General features: G+C 39.3%; 1 protein-coding gene across 1 annotated transcript in view; it reads right to left on the bottom strand.

The window, feature by feature from the left end:
• LOC149245391 (uncharacterized) overlaps positions 1 to 19,287 on the bottom strand; it is a 97,404-nt gene extending 78,117 nt beyond the window's left edge. The window contains exons 1-3 of the mRNA XM_089438160.1: positions 18,712 to 19,287; positions 18,466 to 18,609; positions 18,051 to 18,373 (exon numbers count right to left, since the gene is read on the bottom strand). Coding sequence (XP_089294286.1) covers positions 18,051 to 18,373; positions 18,466 to 18,609; positions 18,712 to 19,287 — 1,043 coding nt within the window. The remainder of the gene's footprint in view (positions 1 to 18,050; positions 18,374 to 18,465; positions 18,610 to 18,711) is intronic.
• Between the last annotated feature and the right edge of the window lie 932 nt (positions 19,288 to 20,219).

Raw genomic sequence — 20,219 nt, 5'->3', positions numbered from 1 at the left:
GGTGGTGGGAAGAAGCAAATACAACCTAGCGAGAAAATATCAAGGGAGGCTGAGGAATGAAGACAATCGAGAAAGGGAGAATGAACTGGAAGTTCAGGCTGGTGTGCAAAGAGAAGAAAGAAGAAGATAAAAGGCAAAAAGGAGAACTAAGAAGGGTTGGTTATTATGTCATGACTGCTATGGTGGATACTACTCTTCTTGTGTAGCAGAGCGATGAGAGAAGCTTTGTGCCTATCCTTTCATAACCTTGTATTCTACCTTGTTAGAGTTATGGATGTTGAGGAATAGGCCTTGAGCCTGATGTAATGTATTTACCTTCCATATTAATGAGGAAGACTGCTATTGGGATTATAATGTGTTACCTGTGCGTTATTCAGGTTCTTTAAAAAATTTATGCATGCACATGTTTAAGTAGTCTTTCTGTTACAGCATATACAACTTGTTGTGATCCGACTTCCTTGTAGAATGACTCTATGTTATCTGCTCTCTATTCTTTGATATGGTTTTCCTTGATGTTGGATTCTAACCCTCATCTAACTAAAGTTGTGGCATGCCTCTGGGGAGACTCCTTACCCTTTCCAGGTAAGGTGAAAATGTCGGTGTTGTGTTAAACTACAACAAAGCCTTGTTGTCCCCTATGCCTGAACCCAGGGTCTCGACCCTGTTTTCATTTCTACACGAACATGAGCCAACTAGAGCCAATCCATGGAGCAGAAGTTCAAATGTGTTCTTTGTGTCTCATTGAAGATTCGTGGGAGAGAAAGTCATTACTAAGACCATACATGTTTGCAAAATAGTGAACATTAATAAGTAGTAGGACACCATCTATTGAGATCATGGTAAGACAGATCACTACAGGGAAAAGATATTGTGATATATAACCACATATTATTGGATTGCAATGGTTGTGGGTCACTACCGTGTGGGCGGTGATCATCTGAGCAACAAGTCTACTGACCAAGAGCGATGGGCGCATCATTTAGCCGAGAGAATATCGCAAGTTCATGAGCCATCTGTAGTAAATCAAGGTGCATGGGAGTGCCATGCAGAGAGGTCGAAGCCATCAGGGGTTGGCACTTGCATTGGTTTGCAGAGAATGGACGGAGCATTCATAAACCACTCAGTTGAGAGGGAAGTGTTAGACATTCAATCATGTTGTGGAATAACCAAGCTTGATCCCCTCTCAACGTGCAGATGAGCTAAATAAATCTAGACCATTCATGGTTGACCATTGTTGGTTGGTGTAGTGACATGGTTAACTAACTGATGTAGTTTATGAATTTGGTGTATTTAGAATTATTGCAAACAATTTATCATTTAATTAAAATGATTCCATCCATATTGCTCAATATATGCCTGCTTGGATTAAAGGTTTGCAATGATGTTTAACGAGCTTTAAGTAATTGATCAGGGTGGACACACTTGGGATGATGACAGTTTGTTTGCAAAATAAGAGTTTGTCGTGGAAAAAATTGCACAGTTAATAGACCTGATCTAGAACACTGAGAGATAACACTACCCAAGTTGATGAGAAAAATCACAAAAAGGGTCAACTCATTGTAGTATATTCATGGAATTTATGGCACCAATCAAATACGCGATCGAATTGCAGACATCCTCAATCTCGCAAAAAATCAAATTGGGTTAGCACTATACATCCACTTTGTGAACAAAGAAAAATGATATATGAGGACAGTAGCATCTCTCCTGCACATGAAACTCATCGCCACCTATTCCACATGTGTTTTGATGGGAACTATTATAGCCTGGATCCACCTCAGGCTAAAGGGAGGCAATCCTAGGGTAACTACAAACCACGCTTAACCTGGTCGCTAGCCCTACCAAGTCAGGAGAGGGCTCTGTCCTTGTCTATCTCAATTAGAATGGTTGCAATTATGACTTGAGATGACTGAAAAGAGGTTTCAACAAGCCAGTAGGTATATGACATGATGGAAACTAAAATGAAACCACTACCATTAGTTGATCCATGACCTAATGGAATGCAGCTGATTGAATGAGACACTTAACATGCATGCGAGAAAGAGCAATTTTGATCGCTGATGGCAGTGTGAAGATACTGACACTAACAGGAAACAATACCAATATTTAATTACTTTTCTAGACGACTTTAAGTTGGGTGTTTAGTCATCAACGCAGGGGATTAAGTAGACACCCACATTGACCAGTGTTTGTGGCTCGGGTTCAAATATCAGGTGACAGATTCTTCGAGAATGGAAGGAATGGAGGAGGTCCATTCACATTGGAAGGAGGAACTCAAGTAATGGTGAAAATCCCAAATGAACTAGGAAGTCAAATTGTATCAAGGGCCATAAGGAATATAATATTGGTAGGAAAATAGGTTGTGAAATTTGCTGGGAATTTTATCTCAAATATTGAAATTTGATAGGATATTATTAAGAAAAAGAATAAAAGGTGGAAAAATCATTTTATTCCTAGCTATTATCTTCCAAGTTTATGGGCTATATTGGAAGTAAAATGATTGACAGAATGTTGATATAATCTTCCTATATTTACCTGCTTTAGTATGTGAGAAGATGAGTCATCTTGAAGAGACCTTGGAAAACACTCAAAAAATTCTTAATGAACTAGTGAGAATATATGGTCCTTTACACATCAATACCTCCTTAGACAAAAATGATGGTCAAAGAATCAAAACATTCTCGAAAAGAGTCCATGTCATTCAACAGCCCAAGCACCCATGGAAAGTGAAGGAAGAACATGGAAGAGGAGCTAAGCTCTCCACACTTGGATCTGAATTGCAACAAACAAAGTTAGTCATAGACCTTCATAAGTTGGAGGAATTAGACGCATGTATGTCCAAGGTGGGGCAGCCAGAATGGAAGAAACTTAGTTGGGCTATCAAACCATCCCTACTTGCATTAATACAACCCAAATTCTAGGAATATCCTTGTGAAGAGGCCCAGCTCACAGTTTCTTCTTATCTCACAGGATCATAGCTTTAACATCACCGCTACTACCTTACAATAATGATATCATGAGAGAGATATTGTAGTTGATAGTAGAATCCCTTCAAGGGTTGAACAACATCATGCTTCCTACCTTTCAGAAGCAGTGCAAAATCTTAGAACTCATGGCAGAATTTAGCTTTGGCACATTCATGTTGAGTCTGGAATGTGAGGACTTAATCTTCAAAGTGTTCCGGGAATTTTACACCAACATTACATCAACTCATCCAGATTGTGTCAAAAAAAGCATGCAAAATATTGGGTCTCTATTCTTAGAAGGAGATGCTAACATCAGCAAGATATTAAGATCCAAATTGCTGACAATTTGGAGGAAGGAACCAAAGGTATCACTAGTTTCCTATGATCTAGTTGAGAAGTTGGTCAAGAAAAACATAAAATTTCTCAGAAGGGTGCTAACTAGGAAGGAGTTGAGAAGGATTGATGGAGGTAAGAAAAAAAACTGCAGAAAGGATGAACTAAGGAGGATATGACTATGCTTTATCTGCAAAGGACCTTGGGCCTTTAACCATCCATATCTAGGTGATAGGAAGAAGGAAACATAGATAAAAAAAGAGGAGATTCCTTTAGATCGTGGGGAGTCTTTTGTATTTTGGTCTATTCATTTTCAAGATGGTGACTAGCAACACGATATTATTCAAGAAGACTTGCATGACAAGCATCTGGAAGTATATGAGGAAATTCTACCTAATGGTATTGATGAGGTAGACGCCTATACAGCTGAGTCCATAGGTCTCCAGGGGAGATGTCCATAAAGAATATGAATAGTCAAGTATAAATAGCAGTCCACCAGTGCCTTTATGTTTGACAATTGGAGAGGATGAACAACATATTGTCTTCACAGATGGAGGAGAGAAGCGAAATTTGAGTAAGGAACTAGTAGTAGTGAACCAACATGATGAGCATGATCATTAGGAGCAGCATGACATAATAATGTGCAAAATGAACCATTCCTAGAGAGTCAATCAAAGGCTTAAGTTGAAGCTGTGGTCATTAGGCATTTAGTGCAGACAAGAATATAGACATTCATCAGGGCATTAGAATCACCAATAGAGAACTTTAAGGGAAAGATCATGCATTTCAAGACACATCTTATGATGTTGAAGTAGAGAGTTTGGATAGCCCAAGACATTATCTTACAGGAAAACAGAAAAATTGAGGAGCTCATAGGGGTATGTGTCGGGTCAGTGGCCAAGTTTTGTCTAATGTAGAGGAATCTCTCAAGTCCCTCACAAGGCTATAAGAGGAATACAGTTAGGAATTCCAAAGCAGCCCTCTACAAGAGTACATAGATAAAGCTCACAATACTACCAACCTGCCTTTATACATTGGGGAGATTAGGGAAAAATTATCCAAATGGATCATGTTGGATGACCGAGTGGAGCAACATGAGTTGAGCAACTGGAAACGTCAACATAGTAGACTTATTCCATGTGCAAACATTCATGCATTAGATACTTCACACGAGATGGATTGTCAAGAAATTATGAGTTGGAACTCTATTGATGGGTAGATTCCTCTGAGGATACCCATAACCAAGGGCATATTGCAACTTGGACCCTTAGGCATGGGTAATGATGGAGGGTTGAGATGGTATCATAACCCACAGGTCCCAAGACTTAGGTGGCATTGGGATCTAGGTGAATCTATTGAGGGCACGATTGGTTGAATAATTGTTTGGGATCTAGGGATCAAAGAATCCATTCAAGATCATTTAGCATAGAGGCATGGGATAGCACTTAGGTTTGTATGGGATGTTGGTATTGGTATATATATGCTTTTGTTGTGGATAGAAGTGGATTGCTTGAGGGCAAGCAATCTTTGGGTGGGAGGATTTGTAATATTCCCTTTCTTGATATGGTCAAAGTGGACGGAATCTGCCCATGGTATTTGCCGCAGTATTCACCAATGGTATTTTCCTTTGCTTTTCGAAGGAAAACAATAAAATAAGATTTTTGGAGAGTCCATCAGGCCTATAAAAGGGGATAAGGGACAAACAATGGGATCATGGAGAGTTTGTCTATCTTATTGTGTTTTGTTCAGAACTTCACTTGGCCAGTTCTAAGTTGATCCTAGGAAGAAAACCTTGTGGTGACATTTGTATGGTGGATCCATCTAGGATTCACAAGTTGGCTTCAATGTCTTAGAGTAGTCGTTGTTGAGCAGTCGTGCATGCTATTGGTAGGGACTTGAGTATGCCTTTTTTAAGCATGTATCTCGTTTTCATTTATTAATATAAATAAGAGGTTGCATCTTCATATCCCTTTGGTGTTCATTTTTTTTATCGCAAGAATTTTTATTAGAACATTCCAGTGTGCCAGATCTGTTGGAAATTTAATTGTTTGGGATATTACAAGAAGGAACAATATAGGAAGAGAATTGAAGGCAAAATTGTTGAACTCAATGTTGATTTTGGGTAGCATTGGATGTGCTCTAGGCCTAAAATTTTGCAGGGAGGCTCGGGACCATGTATTCCAAAGAACCCAGAAAGATTTTTGGTAAGTTCGACCCAGAGAGATTTTATTAAAATAATTAATATTTTTTAATGGGACCCTAAGTCTAAACTTAGGAAATTAAAAATATTAAAGGGTTTTAATCTAATTGTGGGTGTAACTTCTAGAAGAAGACAATGATTAAGATAAAATGATCTTAGCCATTGATTAGATTCTAATTTGGGTCATTGAATGTCAACAAGAAGATTATTTAAGGGAGCTTGAGGGTCATTTGGAAAACACACCGAGAGAGCAAGAGATTGAATTTATGAAGTGAGAAGTTCTTAGGAGGAAATTCCGATCGAGTAGATTTCTTTTAGTTGAGGAGAAGGGATAGTTGGGCTAGAGTATTTTCTCCAAAGCTTAGGATACCCAGCAGAGAGAGGTAGAGAGACACCATAAGGCTTGATGTTGAGCCAAAAGGTCCCACGCAGAGCTTGACATTGAGCCAAAGGGCTCACATCGAGGCACCTCAGTCACCTATGCAGAAGTCCAAGTTTTACAGAGGAGCTGACATTTCTGAGTCGGGAGGGCTGGGAACTACTCCAGAAGGCAAGACGTTTCCTAGTTGAGCTGACACAGAGCCTCAGAGAACTCCACACAGGCCCACACAGTTACTGGGCAAGGGAAGCGTAGTTCTAGCTAGGGACAGTTGATTCAGTTATCAGAACAGTTGGAATTGTCGGGTATAGTGAGGGAATCTCACTATTTTTTTTTACTCGATTATTTCTCTATAACTAGATTGTTGGGAGGGAATCTAGAGTTGTGTTCAAGACTACTTCTTAATAATAAAAAAATCCTTTGAGTTGTTGCACCAATTTTCCCTCATTGGGTTTTTTTGGGGACTTTTGTCCAAAAATAACAGTGTCATTTTTGTTGTATTTTTTTCTTGCTCAGTCTCTTGTTTCCACATAATAATTTAATTAAGTGAAGGTTGTAGTGTATGTATTACAAAATTTGTCGTAGGAAACTGCAAGTAATTTGTTTAAAGAAATTTGATAAATAGGAGTACTATCATCAGTTGCTGCAGTAGGAATTACGGTCAAGGAATTTTCACACTCAACACATTCTTGGTTCACATGATCACGACCTCAATAAATATGTCCAAAGCGATGGGAATTGCCTTTCTTGCTTCTACCCCTCCTCTAACATCCTCCAATTCTAATGGAAGGTCTGAAGAGGTGGAATCCTCCTAACAGGAGAAAAGAGCCTCCAGTTTGGCTCACCCAAAACCTAAAGCCAAGAAACAAAAGGTGGTCAGCGCCCATAACTCTCTGGAACTAGAAGGGTAGGCAACAAACTTAGCCAGTTAGTCTAGCATTGAGGGCATAACCAACGAAAAACCCTCACTAAGGGAGATAGATTCCTACATTGGGAAATCATTCATGGAATTGGAGCATCCCTCTTGTCTCCCTAAAGGATATGACAACCTCTTCCTCTACCTGGAGCAATAGGAACATGCTAGGAAGTAAAAGGCTTGGCAAGGCAAGGTTCCAAGGGAGAAAATGCATCTCACCTAGACCAAGACCAAGACCGACGAGGATAAGGAATAGCCCAAAAATGCATGCTAAATTCCCTGGATAAACATTCTCAGAGTCTCAATTTTATCAAATTTACATGTCATTTAGTTGTTGTTGTCTACTTAGTTTCAATTATGTTTACTTTGCTTTAATGTCATTCCATCACCATTATGGTTAATACCTCTTTGGGAGACCATCTGGCTTCCCTCTTGAGCTGATGGTCTCCCTAATTTTCTCCTCATTATATATATTTTTTTGTCTACAAGCAACTTCGAGGTACAAACTACTCTTGACCTCCATGATTGTATTTTATGTAAAATTTTGAAAATATACAAATATTACCCTGATTACCCCTTAATTTTTTTTATTAAACTTATTTAAAATTTAAGATCAAAGATTTGACTCGTGAACAGTTGGGAAGATGACAACGAAGGTGAATAATTGATTTCAAGAGAGAAAAAACAGAGAGAGCCTTTGTTTCTGAACAGAAAAAGGCTCTGTTTCCTTTTGCGTTGTATCTAATTCCTGATCTGAATTGAAAAAATAATTCTTATGTTGTGGGTTGAAATGATACTTTCTTTGGACTCTTACAGAAAAACTATTAGGCTCACATGGAATGTAAACAACCATAAATCATAGAACAATGAAATGCATATATTATTGACACGATATACATTTATAATACATAGTGTGACCCTTGGATTCATATTCCAAGTGATCTCTTGGACTCTGGTGGCTGTTCACATTCCACACCAACCCATAGAGGATTAGGTGTCCAACATTTCCCCCCTTAATCTGAAGGGGTATGCATGAGTCCAAGAAGAGAGTTGTAATCCAAAATGTGCAAAAATGCACTGGAGCACTAGGCTGAATGTGCTCTCTGAAAATGTTTGTATAAGGAGGTGGTTTAAGGATGACCACCAACATTGGAATGCTTAGTGCAGTTCCCAGAACTCTTTCAAGTCTTGTAAGAAGCTAAAATACTCTGCAAGAGGAAGTGTCCCTAATGCTTTGGAGAGGGAGACCTTCAACCTAAAACAGGGAGGTCTACAACCTGCAATGGTTTAAGGATGACCACCAACTCTGGAATGCTTAATGCAATTCTTGGAACTCTTCCAAAATTAATAAGAAGTTGAAGTCTTCTACTAGAGGAAGTGTCCCCAATTCTTTGAAGAGATGTCTCAAGCCCACATAGATGGTTTAAGGTTGATCATCAACCGAAGGCATGCTCATGGGCATCTTTGTCACTGGCTACAACTTTGGATCTGGTATGGCAGGTTGTGGCTCAGGCTCGCTTGATGTTGATGACCATCACTTCCCTCGTTTTCAGATACAAGGTGAGATGATGGAGAAAACTCAATTGCAAGACTGTTCAATACTCTAAAACAAGTTCTGACATATGACTGTAATATCTTCTTGGTTGTTGAAGCCCATTGCCAAGAAGCGATCCATCCAAGATGAATCTCTTGCAGGAGGCTTGTTTTTGTAGCATCTATTTGAAGAATGAGTGATTTTATGACAGTGCTCACATGGATGAAGATTAAAAAAGTGATCCTTCATATAGCGAACTCGGTCACAGTGTTGGCATTTAACAACTTTTGGTTGCAAATGTGGAGGAGTAGAATCTGGAACAACTGAAGGTGAACCATCATGAAGAAACCCAACACTCTAAAATTTGATGGACTTTGAGTAATTTGGAATATGAAAGGAAAATTCCTTATCATATCCAAGACATGTTCTGTGCTTATTTCTGATGAGTTCTTCCGAAGGTTTAATGATGGGTTTGGGACGAGCAGACTAAACTTCTACATCTGCATGAAAATATGATCTGGAACTAGGCACTAAATCAACCTCAACTTTATATTCTTGGTGTTGATGGGAGTCTGCGTCAATGTTCTGAATAGAAACAAGTTCAAAATGATGAATCCATTGTTGTAATTCTTCTTGCTTAAGTTGAGACTCCAACTACAAAAACTCAATATTTTCCTGTGCATTTTGCAAACATATTTGAATTTTAACAAGAGTGGTTTTGATGATTTTGATAGTGTAACCTGTAGTATATTGTATCTAAGTTCCAAGGACTCTAATAATTCATAAACTTTGACCATTTTCCAAACAACTCAAGCTAAAGAAATGAAGGGTGTCGGCTTCAACCAATAATGCACGCGTCTACAATGTAAACAAGTTGCGAATATTATTAAGTTTGGATTGATCTTTAAAATAAATGTGTCATTGATTTAATAAAAAATATCAAACTAAAATGTTAAATATAGCACCCCACACCAAGAAAAATTTCAACTATACGTCTAAGATTGCAAGAAGAGATAATGATACTATCATTACTTACTATGCAGTGTTTTCTAATGATAGAAAATATAACATATCCATGGTGAGGGGTTAAGAATTCTTTGAAGCTTCTTGAAAGTGATTGTTGGGCATGGGATCCCCCAAGGCAAGTTGGCCCCATCAAGCCAACAGTGATACAAACACACTCGATTGGAGAAAATAGATCATACTTCACTCCCTTCCATCTGGTTCTTTAATTTTTATTTAGGTCGTGGTAATCTGCATTTAGGTCTAGCCAAAATCTGCAGCTTTCCCTTAGATCTTCCTATTTTCTCCCCTGTCTTTGTGCAGCAATGGCGCTTCACACTGAGAAAACAGTGTCCAACAGACTTTGGGAGGTTGGAGATCGAGTTGGCTACAAAAATTCACACTGGAGCCGAGGGGCCGAGGTTCGAGGGAGAGGACCGAGTGGAAGGATCCCACAACTAACACACAAGAATGCAATGGCGTAGAGGGAGTAAACAAAGATGTTGGGCATTGGGTTTTCTTAGTAGAGAGAATATTCATGGAGAGACATTAGTCTTCATTACATGGGAGCTCCAGATGTTAACCAACAACATTCAGGCATGGAATATTAAAAACGCATATGACAGTGTATGGAAGGTGGAGCGTTATACCAGAGTTAAAAACACAACATTATAGACTGGTGGCAGAGGACTGTGGTATGCAGGCAGAGGACTGGCGCTCAACTGTGGTATGCCTACAGAGGACCAGGCATTAACTGAAGACCGTTGATATATATGGAATCGGCCTCCAAATTCAACTGCTCCAGCATGGGCACTTGCCAGACCAGAGACTTCAAAACCTCTCAACTGCAACATTGTCGTCTGGTGTGAATACCACAACAACCGTTACTTTTATGATGCCTCTGGAATAACATGTGTAGCAAGCACTATACCTACTGATTCTGGCATAAGGTACGATTGCAGACTCCTATCTGTGGCAGTGTTCTAAAATTATGGGGGTCATGTTGCCTTTTCTCTGCTCACTACATTGTTGCTTGACAACATGTCTGGAAACAGATTGTCGGCATCTCAAAACTGTGATAAAAACCCCGTGGATTCATCTCATGATGAACACAAGTGGTCGCCTACAGTTTTAAAACATCAACGTTCTTTCAGAGACTGGAACAATGGTAGCACTGTGACGAGCAACAACATTAATGATGTTGAGCTGATGATATCGGTCCCTAAAGAATTTTTGAGTAATGATGAAGAATCAATGAATGCCATCCCACAACTAGTTGAAGAAGAGAAACCAACTACACCTCAATCTGAGATAATTGGATTGCATAGTGACTTGGACTTGGATGATGAACAATGCACGACGGACAAGGAATTCGAAGGTTATCTTTGGAGGAGGCACGAGATGAAATTCAATGGGGATGGACGAGACCCTCAGATTCCCCCCCATACATGTATATCAAGATGAGAATGGTACCTTGTGATCCAAGGACAACAGGAAATTGTGGGCTTTTCGAATGGCCAACGTTACCTCCATTGCAGGGAAGCTTTTCTTTAACCAATTTTTTAGTATGCCTCCTAACAGTGGTCAGTGGGAAGAGGTATCGGTGGCGTAATGTCTTATACCTAAGTGGATATGAATTTGAAACTGATGCATTCAAGACTTTGAAGATGCCTTTTCCAACCCAGGTATGCTTATGTATTCAGAAGGAATGCTTGACATTACTAGAGGAAAAATTCAAGGCTGCAATTAAAGATAATCATTATGGGAAAAGTAGCTCAAGGAAAGAACCTAGGTGGCAGTAATAGAAAGATAGGCTTAAATGGTAGAGCCTTAAATTTGATGAGACCATAAATCAATTCCAAACCAAACTCAGATTGGAGTAGCTATGAACCAGCTATGAACCATATGATATAATGAACATAAAGTGACATGAACCAGTGCTCACAATAATCTCAACGCATATATAAATACAACCCTTATATAAAACAAAATTTAATGCAGGAGTAACCTTCACATATAAACCTTGAACTTCAATTAACAAACAGAGAAAGAACGTATATACTAGGATTTAGTGGGGAAGAGAGCCAAATTTAGGTCCTATGTTCTAATGGGTGCAAATTTCAGAGAATCTAGATAATGCCTAGGTCTGGAAACAAACTCACAGAGAATGACCACAAAAAATAGTGGCTCAAATTGGAGCACAACAGGAATTCTCTTGCTCTGATACCATGTTAGGCTCACATGGAATGTAAACGAACATAAATGATAGAAAAATGAATTACATATATTATTGACATGATATACATTTATAGTACATAGTGTGACCCTTGGATGCATATTCCAAGTGGTCTCTTGGACTCCAGTGGTTGTTCACATTCCACACCAGCCCATAGAGGATTAGGTGTCAAACAAAAACTTGTTAGAAGTGTTTCTTTTCTCCTTGTCTATTTAATTTATTAGATGTGATGTATGAATTATGTTAAAATTGGCAACTAGGGCCAAACTCCACATGGGTCATCTTATTTATGGCAGCTGATATTTTTCTTGGATTCCTCTCTCTGAGAGGTGTAGGATTGGTCAAGAGATCATCTGATTCTGACATGTACAAATGAAGTTATGAATTTATTTTGATTATGGACAAATTGTCAAGCTCGTCCAGCAAAATTATGTAGGCTCAGAATCCCAACAGTCACGTCCATTCATACTCAATGTTTATTATAAATACATGACGCCTTAGCCTCATTTGGACACACTCATCTTCACACTTCTCTCTCTCTCTCTCTCTTCATTGATTGGGTGCGGATTTTTGGGCCTCTCTCTCTCCAAACATCCAAAATTTTAGGAGAAAAATTTCAGGAGACTGAATTTTTGGACAGTTTGACCATGCGTTGACCAGAAGCATTGACATGTTGACTGCGTTTTTGGGTGAGATATTTATGTTTGGGCAGGCCGCATTTCTGGGCATAGAAATCAAGATCAAATGTTGACTTTGACTAGCATTGACTGCAACTAGGGCTGACAACAGAGTTGGTTGTTTGACCAGGTTTGACTGGACTATTTTAGGTTGTTTTGAGGGTTTATTCATCTTGTTGTTTGGAGGCCAAAGTGGCCTGAAGTTGACCAAATTGTTGAGGGTCAAATCTTCCCTTTTGACTGGCATTGACTTTTCTCATTAGGGCTCTTTTACTGCTGTTACAAAATATCAAATTTGTAAATTGTACTATCTCTCTCTGCTAAACTATTGAAGACTATAAGAAGATTCGATCAAGGGTTTCCCCACATTGGGGTTTATCCCTGGCTGGTGCCACATCTTGTGTCCTCTTGTCTTGGCTTGTCTTCTATTGTTTATATTTATGTTCTATCTACATTTTACTATCATGTTGATATGATTGCTAATCTAAATATTGATACTGGGCTATTAAAGAAATTGAAGTAAAATTGCTCTAAAGCATAGAACATACCATTTTTCCTAAAATTAACACAGTATCAGAGCTGAGGTGAAGACAAATCCCAAGCAAGAGTAAAAGAGAAATCACCAAAGACAGTTGGACAAGGACAAAAGGCTCAATGGGTTCCTCATCCTACTTCCCGGCTGAAGACAATCTCCATGATAAATATAACTATCATGGATGGAAGATGTCTCTTGATTTGACCTTGGAAGAACAAGAAGTGATGGATTATGTGCAGGGTAAAATCCCTGAGCCTCCTTCAAATGCACCAGTTGTTGCAAAGACCAGGTACAATAGGGATGAATTCAAAGCAAAGAAGATTATCAGGGATTTCATTGACAAGCATTTGGTGGCCTACATCTCCGAATTGAAGACCTCCAAGGAGATCTACAACATGTTGATCAACATGTTCAAGGTTAGTAATGCTAATCAAATTCTATTTCTCAAGAATAAGTTGAAAGATATTAAGAAGGGCAAGGATGAGGATATTCAATCATACTTCTTAAGGATCACTAAGATCAAGAATGATCTACTTTTGATTGGAGAACTCATTCCTGACAGGGAACTTACTCTCACCACCCTTGGAGGACTCCCACTTGAGTGGTATGTATTTAGAACCACTATACTCAACAATGATCGAATTCCAGGGTTTGAAGAATTGATGTCAAGATGCATTCAAGAAGAAACAAGAATGGTGGAGCAAGAAATGCCTTCTATTAGAAGCAAGCCCACTGCATTCTCCGCTCATGCCAAAAGGAGAAATAATGCAGGGTCTAAAGGTCATTCCATGGAAAGACTCGATCTAAAGGTGGAAGGAAGGGCAAGTGCGTTGTTTGCAATAAGTTTGACCACTATGCAAGGGAATGTTCAAATAGAAGGGACACATCACATGATGATGATCACAATCATTCCAGGGGCAACTTCAACAACAACGATCAAAGGAATGGCAGGTCCAATGGCAATGGAAAAAGGAATGTGGGACATCAAGGAAATGGTTGACGCTCCAAAAGATCAAGGAACTCTAGGTATAAAGAATATAATGTTGTTAACAATAAGCAAAAAGAGTATTATCTTATATCCGCCCTCTCCACTGCCTCTCCTCTGAACACTTTGGGAAATTGGCTAATTTATAGTGGTGCCTCAAGGCACTTCACCATATACAAGGAAGCCCTCTGTAATCTGATAAAAGAGGAGACAAACTTGGAGATGATCCTTGGAGACGATGCCACCTATCTCATGAAGGGAGTAGGGAATGTTACCCTTCAATTGAATCAAGGTAACACTATTAATTTTCAAGAAGTACTATATGTACCTGATCTTAAGAAGAACCCGGTGTCCATTTCAGCAATGGAAGATAAAGGATTCAAGGTGGCTTTTATCGATGGAAAGGTACGTGTTTGGAAAAGAAATTTTAAAGATGCTTTTAATCTTGTGTTTAGGGTTGACAATTTGTATCAAGTTGGAGGAAGTCCATTGGGAGCCATGTCTTGCGACACATCTCTACAATATGAACTATGGCACTGAATGTTTGTCTATCTTCATTATAAGGCCCTACCCAATGTCAGACAGATGGTGACAGGTATGCTTGAATTCAAAGTAGAGCATGAAGGTGTATGTCGAGGATGTGCCAAAGGAAAATTTACAAGGGGGCCATTCCCCTCAAGTAATAGCAAGACCACAGACATATTGCAGTTGATGCACTCTGACATATCTGGTACAATGCCCATATACTCTTTCGGAGAATATTTATATTATCTCACCTTCACGGATGATTATTCTCGCAAAACCTGGATCTACTTCTTGAAGAAGAAGGATGAAGTGTTCACCTATTCTAACACTTCAAAGCCTTTATCGAAAACCAATCCGAGAAGAAAATCAAGATATTGAGGACTGATAATGAGACCGAGTACAAATCCGATGAATTCCAAGCTTATTGCAGAGAAGCTGGCGTTAAGAGGGAGACTACAACACCATACACTCCCAAGCAGAATGGTGTGGCTAAAAGGAAGAATCACACTATTGTAGAAGTTGTTCGTGCCATGCTTCATGATCAAGGGCTTCCAAAGTTCCTATGGGATGAAGCTGCAAATACCGCTATGTATGTTCAAAACCGATGCCCTCATCAAGCATTCGACTCCAAGACTCCCAAAGAAATGTTCACTGGTAAGAGACCTGATGTCCCTCATTTTAGAATTTTTGGAAGCCCCGTATATTTTCATGTGATGAAAGAGAAAAGAAGCAAATTGGGTCCATCTGGGAAGAAAGGAATCTTTGTGGGCTATAGTGAAAATTCTAAGGGATATAGAATTTATGTGGCTGGTCAAGGGGAAGTTGAGTTGTTAAGTCATGATGTCACCTTCGAAAAAGATATGGCCCTCAGGAAAATCAACAACCTTCCTATCCCAAGGAAAGACAAAGAAGCTAACAACGAAAAACAGGGTGCAAAAGAAGATGAAACAATGCCATATGTTGATGAACCTATGGATCCTATTGATCCTCCTCCTCAAGAGCCCTCCTCCTCTGAGAGGAGACCCTCATGGCTTAGGGAGACTCTCGAAGATGCCGAGAGACATATTCCAAAGTTCCTATGGGATGAAGCTGCAAATACCGCTATGTATGTTCAAAACCGATGCCCTCATCAAGCATTCGACTCCAAGACTCCCAAAGAAATGTTCACTAGTAAGAGACCTAATGTCTCTCATTTTAGAATTTTTGGAAGCCCCGTATATTTTCACCTGCTGAAAGAGAAAAGAAGCAAATTGGGTGCATCTGGGAAGAAAGGAATCTTTGTGGGCTATAGTAAAATTCTAAGGGATATAGAATTTATGTGGCTGGTCAAGGGGAAGTTGAGTTGTTAAGTCATGATGTCACCTTCGACAAAGATATGGCCCTCAGGAAGATCAAAAACCTTCCTATCCCAGGAAAGACAAAGAAGCTGACAACGAAAAAGAGGGTGCAAAAGAAGATGAAATAATGCCATATGTTGATGAACCTATGGATCCTATTGATCCTCCTTCTCAAGAGCCCTCCTCCTCGAGAGGAGACCCTCATGGCTTAGGGAGATTCTCGAAGATGCCGAGAGACATATTGCACCAAGGGGGGCCTTCCGTGAAAGCAAGAAATCAAACAGGTATCAAGGATACTTGACCATCATGAGCACTATTATTCAAAATGAGCCTTCATCATTTGAAGAAGTCATGAAGCAACAAGCATGGAAGGAGGCTATGGATGAAGAATACGAGTCAATTATGAAGAATGATGTCTAGGATGTGGTTCCTAGACCTGAGGACAAATCAGTTGTCACCTCTAAGTGGCTCTACAAAATCCAACATGGAGTTGATGGAAGTGCATAAAAGTTCAAGGCTCGCTTTGTTGCTCGAGGCTTCTCTCAAAAGGAAGGTGTAGATTACAATGAGATATTTGCACCTGTTGCCCAATACACCACCATCTGATCGATCATAGCCCTTGCTGCCTCGCAAGGATGGAACCTACATCATATGGATGTCAAGACCGCTTTCTCACACAGTTCGATCAAAGAGGAAGTCTATGTGGAACAACCCGAGGGGTTTGAGGTTCATGGCCGGGAATCTCATGTATGCAGGTTGAAGAAAGCTCTCTATGGATTGAAGCAAGCACCCCGAACTTGGTATGATAGGATCGATAACTATCTGATGAAGATGAGATTCACTAGAAGTGAAGCCAATCTAAAACTTTACTTTAAGGTTGAAAATGATAAACCTCTCATTCTGGTACTTTATTTGGATGACCTCTTTTTGACAGGTGCACACCCTCTCATTCACAAATGTAAGAGGGAGTTGGCTTATGAATTTAAGATGAAGGACCTAGGGCCGATGCACTACTTCCTAGGGTTAGAGGTCTTGCAAAAGCGAGGTGAAATTTTCCTATCTCAAGGAAAATATGTTGTGAAGATATTGGAAAGATTTGGGATGGTGGACTGCAAGCCTGTGACTACCTCGATGGAGCTTAATTTTAAGAAGTTATGTGGTAGTGCTACTAGACCTGAATTGGGAAATGCTTCTGAGTATCGTCAACTCATAGGAGGATTGATGTTCTTGGTGAACTCCCGTCCAGACATAGGTTTTCCAGTTAACAATTGAGCCAATATATGGTTGAGCCTCATCATATACATTGGATTGGTGCCAAGAATCTTCTGATATGTCTTCGGGGCACAACCACTCATGGATTGAGATACATTGCCAGAGATGTGAGGCTACATGTTTATTTTGACGCTGATTAGGCTGAGAGTGTGGTGGATCACAAGAGCACTTATGGATGTCCTTTTTCTTTGGGTTCTGCTTTGATAACTTGGATGAGCAGGAAGAAGAAATCGGTTGCCTTGAGCACCGCTGAGGCCGAATACATAGCTGCTAGTATGGCCTCCTATGAAGCTGTCTAGTTGAGGAAGCTCTTCACTGAGTTGTTTGGACATGTGTTGGATACCATGTGATCCTATGCGACAACGAGAGTGGAATTCAATTATCAGAGAATCTTGTGTTTCATGATGGCTCCAAGCATATAGATATCAGGTACCACTTTATTGGAGATATGGTACAACCATGAGCAATAAGAGGTACAAACTATTCTTGACCTCCATGATTGTATTTTATGTAAAAAAATTTAAATATAAAAATATTACCCTCGTTACCCCTTAAAAAAATTTGTTAAACTTATTTGAAATTTAAGATCAAAGATTTGACTCGTGAACAGTTGGGAAGATGACAACGAAGGTGAATAACTGATTTCAAGAGAGAAAAATGATAGAGAGCCTCTCTTTTTCTGTGCTCAGTTTCTTTTTGTTTTTGTATCTAATTCCTGATCTGAATCGAATAAACTATTCTTATGATCTGGGTTGAATGATACTTTCTTTGGACTATCACACAAAAACTTGTTAGAAGTGTTTTTTTTGCTTGTATCTTTAATTTATTAGATGTAATGTATGAATTAGGTAAGAAAACCTCTTTTAAGAGCTGCATTACCTTCTCTATTTCCACTTTTAGACAACCTATTACAGCTGCAGGCTCTTATTTATGTGTATGTTTGAAAAAGATTGTAACGGATTTGCTTTGCCAGAAGATAGCATATTCACATTGAGTTCTTTGTTTTGGTTAATTTGCAGGTTCTGGAGTATTTGATTTTTTTCTTTCATAACAGAGTTGTGGGGCTTTCATCAGGGGGCCTCTGCTATATGTGCATATCAAAATAAAATAAACCGTCACACAAATAAATAGATTAGAATGTTGATTTACTCACTTGGAATATTTTGACGAGTCAATCTGATAACAGCACATGGTGCAGCCTTCAATTATCAATTCGGTTGCCTCTTTGATTATATTGTGCATTCCTTCATCTTTATTCAACTGAGGGCGTTCTTTAAATTGTTTGACAACTTTGGCCAGATAAATCATTTCCTTCAGAAGACGTAGGCACTCAGCTTTATTGGCTTTAACTTCTTCAAGCCTCTCCAAGATATTCGCTACCACAAGAAGACCTGCAGTAACCAAGTGTGCCGTTCCCATACCCTGGAGGAGACCTTTAACAGCTGTCTTGACCACGTCACCGGGAATAACATCTTTCTGAAATAAACATAAACAAGAAAAATTTAGGGGATGCACAACACAAACAAGAAGAATTTGAGCATATGAATAAAAGGGTTTGTAAATAAAACATTGTCAAATGATGAAGGTCCAAGTTTATTACGCACAACGACATTGATTCCCTCTGATATCAGCTCCTTTAATTTGAAGAATGTTTTGGAGGTAGTGGGCCAATATTGTTGAGCCCCTTTTGTTTGTGGCGGTTTTTCCCTTTCCTGGAACAAAATGAAACGGAATTTCATTCATGCTGTTTTCTAAATCTGCAGGTCATGATGTCCATATAAAATCACACAATATCTATAGCGATACGCTTTTACCTTGATGAGTCGCAAGCGTTCGGATATGCGCTCAATAAGGGCATCCAGATCCACGTCCACATTGTCTCCTTCAAGCCCAGCAGCATCTTTGTTTGTGTTGGTAATAGAAGAGGAGTGGGCTTCTCCAGGTTGAGTAGAGGAGGAGGCAACCGATTGTTGGGAGTGATGAATATCATCTGTCGCCATGGCCACCGTTGGAACGCGGGAAGAAGCGGAGGAGGTAGCAGTTTCTGGAACGGTGGAAGAGGAGGAGGCAGCACATGGTGGAGCTAATGGAATGGAGGAGGCACCACCTGATGGAGGAGAAGGCATCACCTCATACTGCTTTACAAAAACAGCGCAAGAGGCGTCTTGATGTGCAGAAGAAGATGAAAAGGACGGCTCGATACTCTTGTCTTGGGCACCAGAAGTTGACGATGATGAAGGGGATTGGAGATGATGGGCTGTTGCTACGATTTCTTTCGGAGAAGGAGCATTTGGGTCAACAGCTGCAGCAGAAGAATCTGGCAGGCCAGAAGGATAAGGGGTGTTCCTCCCCGAAAAACAAGAGCAGCAGCAGCTACTTCTCCTGGTCATTGTTGGTAGAACAAGGTAAGGTTGGAAGGTGAGGATGAGAATAGGAAAAACAAGGAACGTTGAGAGTCGAAGAATAGCACTTCTGAATTCACTCACCGCAACGTATTATATAGGTACGTTCAATCTAGTAGTTGCAAAGTCACAGATTCCATACATAAGGCAAAGTGAAAGTGATTAAATTTATTCTAGCAATTTGAACCTACGGAGGACTTGACCACATTGCTAGATCGCTAAATATGGTCAACGAATAAAAATTAGTAGTGTTTGAATCATGTGTTTAGGGTGGAAATGGATTTAGTATAATAAAAAATTTAGTGTTAGAATCATGTTTTTAGGGTGGAAATGGATTCAGCATAGTAAAAAATATCAGAATACTCAAAATATTGAAATTTCATTACTGGAATGTCTATGATTTTCAGAGAAAAAAACAGTGAGTTACACTAACTATTTTTTATACTAAGATAAAAATAAAAGTAAAAATTATTTATAACAATAAAGGTAAATATAAAAAAAGCACTCTCTCCATTTATCTAATCTGGTTGGGTATATGTGGTTGCTCTCTCCATTTCCATGGTAGGTAAAATTATTTATCTAATCTGGTTGGGTATAGGTGGTTGCTCTCTCCATTTCCATGGTAGGTAAATTGAAATAGTTAATTATGTTTATTTTAACAAACTGTTTTTTGGCCCTGGAAATTTTGACCATATTTTAATAGAATATGGTAAGAGTATTTGTAAATTCATGTTACATCTCTCAAGATTTTAGGGACTATATAGGTTTTCGATGGTGCCTACCCTCTAAAGCTCTCTTAGACAGGGATTCCCCTCTATCCAAGTTGATGTCTTCCCCTAGGTTAATTCCTTCATTTCCACCATCGCCTTTACATGTTTTTGAATGCGTTTCTATTTTTCCTTCCTATTACCAAAGTTTGA

Source organism: Pinus tabuliformis, chromosome 7, assembly GCF_031772625.1.
Source record: "Pinus tabuliformis cultivar Carrire ecotype Pingquan chromosome 7, CPIR1, whole genome shotgun sequence".
NCBI classification, from domain to species: Eukaryota; Viridiplantae; Streptophyta; class Pinopsida; order Pinales; family Pinaceae; genus Pinus; species Pinus tabuliformis.
The sequence above is the reverse complement of the archived record's forward strand: the minus strand, read 5'-3'. Positions and strand labels throughout refer to the sequence as shown.